The sequence below is a fragment of the Tripterygium wilfordii genome, chromosome 13 (genome assembly GCF_013401445.1).
Source record: "Tripterygium wilfordii isolate XIE 37 chromosome 13, ASM1340144v1, whole genome shotgun sequence".
Taxonomy (NCBI): Eukaryota; Viridiplantae; Streptophyta; class Magnoliopsida; order Celastrales; family Celastraceae; genus Tripterygium; species Tripterygium wilfordii.
The window spans coordinates 4,937,596-4,948,321 of NC_052244.1; the positions used below are offsets into that span (position 1 = coordinate 4,937,596).

At 37.2% G+C, this 10,726-nt stretch overlaps 1 protein-coding gene across 1 annotated transcript; it reads left to right on the forward strand.

Moving 5' to 3' along the window:
• Positions 1–1,284: 1,284 nt before the first annotated feature.
• On the forward strand, positions 1,285–10,380 carry LOC120013113 (RAB11-binding protein RELCH homolog). The gene is made up of 20 exons (XM_038864787.1): positions 1,285–1,643; positions 2,050–2,202; positions 2,614–2,792; positions 3,527–3,634; positions 5,244–5,414; positions 5,503–6,048; positions 6,318–6,392; positions 6,476–6,604; positions 6,680–6,754; positions 6,869–7,078; positions 7,293–7,445; positions 7,551–7,765; positions 7,901–8,018; positions 8,131–8,263; positions 8,335–8,536; positions 8,619–8,724; positions 8,800–8,940; positions 9,028–9,151; positions 9,320–9,436; positions 9,815–10,380. Exons 1-20 carry the CDS (start codon positions 1,445–1,447, stop codon positions 10,210–10,212), a joined length of 3,552 nt encoding a protein of 1,183 aa, XP_038720715.1. The 5' UTR covers positions 1,285–1,444; the 3' UTR covers positions 10,213–10,380.
• Positions 10,381–10,726: the final 346 nt, after the last annotated feature.

Here is a 10,726-nt window from a genome sequence, read left to right on the forward strand (position 1 = left end):
AATTGCTCATTGTTCACAGTTCTCGTAAATAATTTCTCTATAACTCCATAAGTATTGTATGTTGGTCTGTAGTCTGTACCAGTGATGGTAAAAACATGTTTGTAAGTTTGTTAGTTATAGATATCATATTTGGTTTCTTTTTTATGGCAATGACACATACTAGACTTTGAATTTGATTAAGAATAAAGTAAGTTTCATGGCTAGGATGTTATTTGCTATTGCTTATTAATGTATATTTGTCTATTTGAATGTCTGCTACTATAAAAATAAATAAAGTTAGTTGCTAATAATGTTATCTACTACTGTTTATATGCTATTGTATATAACTATACATACAAATTCATCTGCTATTGTATAAATAGTTGCTCTTTAGTGCAGAGTATGTATATGAATTAGGTATTTATTATTTGATTAGAGTATGTATATGAACTGAACTAAATTGAATGTTGTTTTCACTTCCATTTTGACATTTCTTTGACCTAATCCTTTTTTCAGAGATGATGGCAGTGGAGTTGCATTGAAAGCTCTTAAGCAGTTGAGCAGGTACAGAAGGGTTGGGGCTAGGGAAGTATATCAAGTTTGCAGCCCCAGAAAATGAGTTCATGATCTAAATTCTAAAGTAGTAATGTAGTATCTAAGTATCAATGTAACATTGTCCAGTCAAGTAGTTCGTAGTATATGAAAATTTAAAGCCCATGAAATTGACTTTGTTAATTTCTTTTGTGTAATGGTCTTGTATTTGTATGAAAAAATTGCTAGTAATGTGTGGGACATGGGAAGTGGAACTATTGGAGACATATTTCATTTCAAAAAGCATATTTTTCTTCTTATTTTTACTACAGGAGACAGGTTTTAGAATTGGTAAATTTATCAATTACCGACTTATCATTACCGATTCATCGGTATACCGACCATCGGTATACCGATTCTTTCGGTAACGGTAACGGTATCATTTTCTTAGTTACCGAAGGGATCGGTATGATAACGGGATTAAGGGTTTGGTAACGGTAACCGTACCAATAACAGCCCTACCCATATCCATTTAACTTCATTCAACTGGCTTTAGCTTAATGGGCCGGTTGGGTTATATTCAGGCTCATCATTTTCTCTATAATAGTAGGCTAGTAGCGATAAATTAAAATTATTCGCCAAAAAAAAAATTAAAAAGACCTTTGACTTTGGTTAGGGGGGTCCCCAAACCTCGAGATCCAACCATTCATTTTTAATCACATAATTTACATCTAACGATGCGTTTGTGATGGATGATTAAAAGCGATAAATACACAAACACTGGAGCTTCAATCGAAGGCCCGTCGGCATTGCAGCTTCAGAGTTCAGTGAGAAACTCGAAGACCGATCGGTAGATCCGAAGGAGAAGACGAAGGAAGGAAAGCATTGCCCCTCAATGCGGTTAACGTGAGGCGGTGAAGGAAAGGAGCGGAAAATGAATGAGGAGAGGTCGTCGCTGTGCAATTGGGTGGTGAATTTTCTGTTGGAGGAGAACTACTTACTTACGGCGTTCGAGCTGCTCCACGAGCTCCTTGACGATGGTAGGGACGATCAGGCCATTCGTCTCAAGGAATTCTTCTCCGATCCTTCTCAATTCCCGCTTGATCAGATCTCGCACTTCAATTCTCTCCGAGGTCCTCCTCCTCGCCATCTCTCTTGTTAACTCTGTCGCTGCATACCTATACAATTAGTTATGTATCTATGTGCCTTGTTTCTGTTGGCGTCTCTTTGGTTTCTGAGGAAACGCGGGAAAATAGTCGGTTATTTGGTTCCTTGGTTAAGTTGCGAACGCTTCATTTTGTTTTTAATTAATTAGTACTTGTTGAATTGAATCCATGGATTATACCTTTTTGATGGTTTTCAATGTGAACTCATTCGATCTGAGGTAAATCAGTAGAGTCAATGATCTGCTCTAATTGTTGTGTTTTATAAAAAGAATTGCTACTCGAATTGCTGCTGTGCTTGAACAATGTATCTTCAATTGGAACTGAACAACAGCAATTGTTACTTGTTTACTTTCCCTATTATTCTCGAAAACAGTTGCGGATCCACAGAGTTTACTGGAAGAGAAAGATGCTTTTGTGGAGAAGCTAGCTCTTGCTGAGTATGATCTTCGTTTGGCACGAGAGGACATTGAAAGATTGAAGGATGAACTGCAGAAGAGATTAGATTTTCCGCCGGATGGTTTGAAAGGTATGATTCCATTTCTCCCTAACCTCCTAAGTTTCATTTTCTTTTTGCATACTTACCTTTTTGTATGGAAAATTTTCTGTTATACTGTTAGATTGCATATTTTCTTGGTTGGTGACGCCTTTTGTTTAGCTATATTGTCTGTGAGAGAATTTGGAGAAGCAATTGTTTAACGTGTATGTTGTATTTAAGAATCAAATCACCACAGCATGTAATTGCTACCATTCTCAAAGATTGGAAAATCCTATCTCTGCCATTTCACTTGTTGATGTGTAATTGTTTCTTGAGAATCACTAACACAACTACTGACTGTGGAGCATTTATGATTAACTTATCATGTGCCTATTCTTACGATGGTTTTGTAGTTTCATAAGTACTCTTTTATTCTTTTTAAAATTTTAATTGTTATTGCAGAGTCAAGACAAAAAGAGCCATTAAATCACGGACCAGATGTCTTGCGAAAAAAGAGGGATGTGTCATTCTCTGATTTGGGCCCCTTGAAGGATACTGAACGTAGAGATCTTAACTGTGCTGTAAAGGAATATTTGCTAATAGCGGGATACCGTCTTACTGCTATGACATTTTATGAAGAAGTATGTCGTTCTTTAAATGCATGATCATGCTCCCTAAAACCACAACGAAAAAAGAAGAACGCTTATTTTTACTTGTTATATATATTCCGGTCAGCTTTTTATGACTGAAACTGGGCCATAACAGCATAACCATCTTCGAAACCTCAGCCTTCCTCTTGATTAAAATGAAGAATGTGGAGGAAGGTTATAATCAACTGAATGTATTTGAGAATTGTGTGTTTTATTATACTAAATAGACTTATTTATGTAAACTTGAACTGCGTAGATAAGTAATTATTGTCCATGAATTTTATCTTTCTGAAGATTGAGGAGCGAGGACTAAGTTAGTTCCAGAAGTTTGTCAATGGAGTAAAGTGATTGTCCATGGAGTAACCTGTCCATGATTTTGGGTTTTGAATTAAGTTTGGACCTAGTTTATATCAATATAACTTATCTCTGTTAGGTTTTTGCAATTTTCCCAATCTCCTCAGAATTTATTTTTGACATATCTAGTGTATGAATAATGAATTGCATAAAATTTCTACATTTAAAGGAATTCATATTCTTGTCTGTTCATTGTGGCAAGGTCAAGATTTCATTTCCTTAATTTTTCATTGTATCAGTTTGCACATCAATCTCTTAGGGAGGACGTCACTCCAGGCTCCAATATGGAGTGGATATGTATGTGTGATGGTCACATTGCATGTGACTTACTGTATTCTGCTGCCTTAACAATTCCACTTCATTCACCTCAGGTTACAGATCAGAATTTAGATGTTTGGCTGAACACACCTGCATCCGTCCCAGATGCCTTACGACATTATTATTATCAATACCTTTCATCGACTTCAGAGGCTGCTGAGGTATTACCTGAAACAGGGATGGGATAAATAACTGCAGTAATGACTTTGATTTGCCGTATTTTTTTTCTCATTTATTCTTGTATTCCTAAATAAAACCTTACATTATTAATGCTGGAGACCACAGTTTCGTACTAGACATTTCTTTTTCTGGTTTTTTCTGTGCATGTGAAGATTTGGAGTAGATAGATATGCTATTTATCTCTATTTTTAACTCCAAATAATTTTTTAAGTTTTCCTTTCAATTTTGAATGCGTTTATGTTGGGCCTTTTACTTTTTGGGTTGTCAATTTTGTTTTTTATTTGTTGTTAAAAGAAGAGCATGATATCTTTTTGAAGGAAGTAACCTTACACTTGTGTTTAGCTGTTGAGTGTTGACTGAAAGAAGGTTTCTGACCCCTTTCAGATCCAAAAGATGAATATTTGTTTTTAGTGGGTGATGTTGGAGGTTTTTTTTTTCCATTAAGATGTCAACAAGGCTAGTTAAAGGTTCCGATGATCACATCCCTCATTCCTACCCCTGTTCAGTTCACCCCTTTTCCTGCTTTCAACTTGATAGGAAGTGAGCCCTTATCACAACTTAAGTAGGCCGCAATCCCCTTTCCACCCCCACCATTGCCAACTTCTGAAACAGGGTTAGTTTTCCCGATCAGGGACAAGGATATTCCTTTTCTAAGCAATTTTTTAGTGCATAATATTTCGATCTAACTTTAATTAATCAAACACAGTCAACATTATTGAACTTCATTATCTTCAACAATTTGCAACAAAAATTTCATAACAAGAACTATTGTTGCTTAATCGATAATAATATTTCGGTCTAACTTTATATGTTTGTTACTGCTAAATCAACACAAATTTCGTTTTACATTCAGAAGAAATTTTCATATATGTATATGTATATGTATATGTATTTATGTGTTGTATGCTTGTGTGTATATATACTCAATTGTGTTACTTTATTGCAATTTAGGCATCACAAATTCAAGATAATGAAACTACCTCTAGCGTGCAATGTAAGGCTACGCATGTTTACACATCCAAGATCCTGGCATCATTACAAGAGTCTTTTTGGAAGCCTTGGCCTAGAAATGCTTCTTATATCATCACTGTCCTTTTTGTGTTTGAGAAAAGAGAAAAAAGACAAAAGGAGAGAGCACCGCGGGGGGGGGGGGGGGGGGGGGGTGTTGGTTAAGCTATCAAAACTACCCAAGTAAAGAAGCCTGTGGGCACGTTATTTCTCATTCTTCATTTTATTTCTATTGGGTTTATGGCAGACGATAGGGTGGTCCTTGTTGATGGATTTTGTGTACATATATATTTTCCTTTTCTAGATATTGATGACCAGCATATGATCATAAATTTATTTTCAAGTTCAAATGCTATTTGATATGTGGTATGGAAACTAAGAATTTTCCATCAAAGCCTTTTTGCTATCTAAGTTATCTAAGTGAAGGAGAGTGTTCCAAATGGGATAAGATTGTAATTTGATAAGTTCAGGGGGAGCATATCTATAAAATGATATTCGTTGCTATTTCTATTTATAGCTGCTATCTTAGACATTTATTTTTCCTTAACTGCTCATCATTGAATGATACTTCATATGTTGCAGGAGAAAATTGCCATGCTTCGAGAAAATGAGTCACTACTAAAAGCAAATGAGAGCCTAAGTCATGAAAAAGTGAGCTTGCAGAAGAGCAAAGACTTGGTTGACAATCAAGTACTTGCACTGACTAAATCCTTAGAAGGCCTTCAGAGGGATCTCAAGGACAGGGAGAACCTGGTATTTCTCTTTTATGCTCTGCATCTTTTGATGGATCTCATAATAGCATTCCATGACATAATGGTTTTTTTTTTTTAAAATTTTGAAGATACAAGTACAGAAGCAGTCACTAGAACATCAGAGAAAGGAACTTAATGATTGCAGAGCTGAAATCACTTTACTGAAAATGGACATTGAAGGATATCGTTCTGGACGAAATGTTGTAGATAATGATGTTGATCCTGTTCAATTGCAGCCCTTTGAGATCTACAAAGAAGACATTAAAGCTTTGAAGATGGAAATAGAAAGATTAAAGGCTGCAACTATCACTGCTCCTGAATCACTAGATTCCATTAGGACTGAGAAAGAGTCAATACAAACTGAAGTGAAAGTTGTTGAGATAGATGAAGATAAAACTGTAAAATCTGATCCTATTGATGGGGGGAAAGTGATAGGCAACGAAGATCCTCAGTCACTTGTGGCGCCAACCTTGGATGATAACAATGAAAAACCTAGGGAAATGTCAGAGTCGTTGACGAGTCCCTTTACCGGTAGTGATACTTCCTCCAAACAAATTGCTGAGCCACCATCAGAAGACGCTGGCTTTCATCTTAAATCCAGCAACTTAAGTGGTGAAGCTGCTTCTGAGAACACTGTGAGTTCATACTCTTACGTAGAATAATATGTACTTTCTCATGGAGATAAACCTTGGTGTGTGTTCTTTTTCTTGAGGGCTCTTAGGTAGGGCTACTGTGGTCTATTTGAACATTGGGTCCCGTAGTGGGCCTTCCTTATCATATTGTTGTTTTGTAAGAAGAATTGAAGACTTTCAAACCTTGGTTCCCTATAGCTTCACACCCATTTGTTTGCCATTGTGGAAATTTCATTATGTGGTACATCTGAATGTAATTATACTTTTGACAGGGTGTAGGAACCATTCAAATCCTTGCTGATGCTCTACCCAAGATTGTTCCATATGTTCTGATTAATCATCGGGAGGTTCGGTTCTCATTAAAATTCTTCCTCAATTCTTCTCAGCCTTTTATCAAGGTTTCTTTAACACTGTTGCTGGTATATACCAGGAGCTTCTTCCCCTGATGATGTGTGCGATTGAGCGCCATCCAGATAGTACCACACGAGATTCCTTGACACACACATTGTTTAATTTGATCAAACGCCCAGATGAACAGCAACGGGGAATCATAATGGATGTAAGTTGGGCTTGGAGTTCATCATTTTTTAAGATAGCTGCAAGGATTAAAATAATGTTACAAATTTCATTTCAGGCATGTGTTAACCTTGCTAAGAATGTAGGAGAGATGAGAACAGAAACGGAGTTGCTTCCCCAATGCTGGGAACAAGTGAGTTTAAGCTTCTAGTATGTAGGGGACCTCCTTTCAATCAACCCCAACCCTGACCCTCTCCTTGGAAGGAGGTTACTCAAGTACTTTACTTACATTTTCTTTTGTGAACAGATAAACCACATGTATGAAGAGCGTAGGTTACTCGTTGCTCAATCATGTGGAGAGCTTGCAGATTTTGTTCGGCCTGAGATTCGGGATTCACTTATTTTGTCTATCGTGCAACAACTAATAGAAGATTCTGCAACTGTCGTCCGAGAGGCTGCTGCTCGTAATCTGGCTTTGCTGCTTCCACTCTTTCCAAGCATGGACAAATATTTCAAGGTCAGCCTCACTAAATATGCTTCGAGGCAATCATGGAGAAGAATTCTGACTTGACAGGATTGCTACAATGTAAGCTCTAGAATAGGTTGATGAGACATGGTCTAGGGAATGGAGCCTTTTACCCTTACCACAATATGCCATAGAATAATAATAATTAAAAAAGAACAAAAATATAATACCATAAAGTTTTTTCAATACCCCTCTCTCTTGATAGGTTGAAGAATTAATGTTCCAGTTGGTCTGTGACCCCTCCGGAGTGGTGGTAGAAAGTACGCTCAAAGAGCTACTCCCTGCAGTTATTAATTGGGGAGACAAATTAGACCATATTTTAAGAGTTCTACTCTCACATGTCTTAAGCTTTGCTCAGGTATATGTTTTTTTCTTTTCATCTTTCCATTGATTTTCTTGCTTGTTATTGCCTGTTGCTTCTATTGGGATACCTTTTCTTTTCTAACTTGTTACTATTGAATAGCGTGCTCCACCTCTTTCTGGAGTTGAAGGATCATTGGAGTCTCATCTACGTGTTCTAGGGGAAAGAGAGCGCTGGAATATTGATGTTTTGTTGAGGATGCTGGCAGAGCTGCTTCCTTTCGTGTACCAGAAAGCAATCCAGACATGCCCTGTATCTTCTTTCTCAGATTCAAAGGATGTACTATTATCTCGCTCATTGCTAGATTTGTGTGCAAGGTGTGTCCTGCAGCTTTTAGATGTATATTAGGATTTTAATTTAGGAGTTACTTTTTCATGTTGATAATTCATTTACAATATTTGAGACATGGATGTGGTCATATTTGCTTCTGAGGGATTTTAATATTTCACTAGGGAACATGTTGAATGGTCTGCATTTGAATGGGTGCATGCCGAGTGCTTTCCTGATTTGATACAGCTGGCATGCTTTTTGCCACAGAAGGAAGATAATTTAAGAAACCGAATTACAAAGGTGTACTTTTCTTGAAATTTATTCTTTATGGTGCTTTTGGTTTCATCTTGTGTCTGTATGATAAAAAGTACTGCTCTTTATTTCATTGCTAAATTGGATAATGTTATTGCAGTTTTTGTTGGCTGTAACTGAACTTTTTGGAGAAGCCTATTTGACACACATAATGCTGCCTGTATTCTTGATAGCGGTTGGGGATGAAGCTGATATGACTTTTTTCCCTTCATCCATCCTTCCAAGAATCAAAGGTAATTTATTCTTTAATTCTGAGAACTCCTTTCACAATATTCCATGTTTAATTATTGTTGCTTCCTTGCAGGTTTGAGACCAAGAACTGCTGTGGGTGAGAGGCTTGCTACTATGTGTGTCCTGCCACTTCTCTTGGCAGGTGTTTTAGGTGCCCCGAGCAAGCACGAAGAATTAGCAGCATACTTAAGAAAGCTGCTAGTAGAGGGAACGGTGCAAGATAATCAGGCAACCAAGCGCGATGCTGAGATTGTTGATTCCATCCGTTTCCTTTGGTTTGTTATTGCTGAGATTTATTTCAATAAATAATGTGAAAATTATGTGTTTCACTTATGATGGTATTCTTAAATAATGCAGTACATCTGAAGAACATCATGGTTTAATATTCAATATATTGTGGGAAATGGTTGTTAGCACCAACATGGATATGAAAATTATTACGGCCAATCTTTTGAAAGTCATTGTAAGTTGCCTCTTCCTCTGCCATTGGCATTTTTCATTACATCTACATGAATAATTATTTGAAAATTTTTTTTAGGTGCCATATATTGATGCAAAAGTTGCTTCTACTCACGTGTTGCCTGCCTTGGTTACTCTTGGCTCTGACCAAAATCTGACTGTGAAATATGCCAGTATAGATGCTTTTGGAGCTGTGGCACAACATTTTAAAAATGACATGGTATGAATATATTTAGGTTCTGACTAATATTAGCAATCTTTAAGCAGAAGTTTCCATGCCTTAACTTGTCAAATCGACATTTTGCAGATTGTGGATAAGATACGTGTCCAAATGGATGCTTTTCTTGAAGATGGATCCCATGAAGCAACTATTGCAGTGGTCCGTGCCTTGGTGGTAGCAGTTCCACATACAACAGAGAGACTGAGAGATTATATCCTTAACCTTCTTGAGGAAATCATTTACGGATCTGTTAATTCCTGTTCTAATTTATGCATTTATTTAGTTGGTGAAGCCATTGTTGCGTATGCGCTTTAACAGTATTCTGTTTGCTGTGAGTCAATTTTGTTGTTCTCCATTTGTTTCTTTAACATGATTATACATCTGTTATCCAAGATTTTCCAACTTACAGGCACTCCCATTGCTGCAAATGATGTGATGCGTCGTCGTGAGAGAGCTAATGCATTCTGTGAAGCAATTCGTGCTCTGGACGCTACAGGTTTGCCACATCTATTCACTTATTGTTCGTACATATACAAATTTATATGCACAGATATTAATTGCATGTCTATTCTTGGGTATACTACAAATATCTGAAAATGGAAGCTGGGAAGATTGAATTGCTCACTCGATATGAATGGTTCATACGAAGAAAAAATGGGTGCTGGAAGGGATAATTATATTAAATCGCAGATAACGATTTGTTAGACTTTATCTGTGGTGGGAAGGTTTTTGAGTTTTTCTTTGTTCTTTCTTTCTTTAGCTGCTGAACTTAGTTCCTACTATACTTCCAACATTTAGTTTATACTTGATGATGATCATGATCATCGAACTTTGTTCCTGTGATTTGATGCTCAGTCTTGTTTCTGTTTGTCAGATCTTACAGCAGCCAGTGTCCGGGACTACCTCGTACCTACAATACAAAACCTGTTGAAAGATCCAGATGCTCTAGATCCTGCGCATAAAGAAGCTCTCGAAATAATTCTGAAGGAAAGGTCTGGTGGAACTTTTGAGGCCATAAGCAAAGTAATGGGAGCACACCTTGGACTTGCTTCATCAGTGAGCAGTTTCTTTGGCGAAGGTGGCCTGTTGGGTAAGAAAGAAAGCGCAGATGCCCCGCCCCCACCCCCACCCCCGGAGCCAGTTGAGTCCCCAAAACATGAGCCAATCCCGCCAGCAGAGGACACCAGATTTAGACGGATCATGAGAGGAAATTTCACAGATATGCTTAGGGGCAAAACAAAGGGCCAAGATGAAACAGCCCAGAACCAATGATGTTCAAAGTTTTAAAAACAAATTGTGTTGGGGTGTACTTTTGTTCCTTTCTTTTCTGTCATATCGGATTTTCTTCTCTTTTTCTTCACATTTCACATGAGTTTTTGATTAAATTGAACACTGAAATATTCATTAAATTACCTATTTTTTTTTTTTTTGACCTTTTGACGATGTAGCAAACAATAAATCAGAAAAGATTGAGTACAGTTCTTACTTTCTTTTTGGTGTTGTGTTCATAAGAACAAATAACTGAGTTAACATGTGATGTCTCTGTCCCATAGGGTTCCCTTCAAGGCATTACAAGTGGAATATTGATGGAAGACTCATTCCTCTGACAAGTCGCATTTTATCTCCTTTCCTATCAATTACGTCAGGCAGTGTTTCCATAAATAATTCAATGTATTCCACTTCAATGAATGTAGTGGAGATACCACCCATTTGATATTCAACCATCAACAAAGACTACTACATCACCAGTTTGGTCCACGCATTGAAAAGAGAGTACTCATAATGA

Excerpts from the sequence above, each read along its gene's own strand:
- LOC120013113 (XM_038864787.1), top strand. The coding sequence starts at position 1,445 with ATGAATGAGGAGAGGTCGTCGCTGTGCAATTGGGTGGTGAATTTTCTG. Across the intron at positions 2,793-3,526 it reads CTATGACATTTTATGAAGAA|GTTACAGATCAGAATTTAGA; the intron begins GTATGTCGTTCT and ends CATTCACCTCAG. Across the intron at positions 8,264-8,334 it reads CATCCTTCCAAGAATCAAAG|GTTTGAGACCAAGAACTGCT; the intron begins GTAATTTATTCT and ends GCTTCCTTGCAG.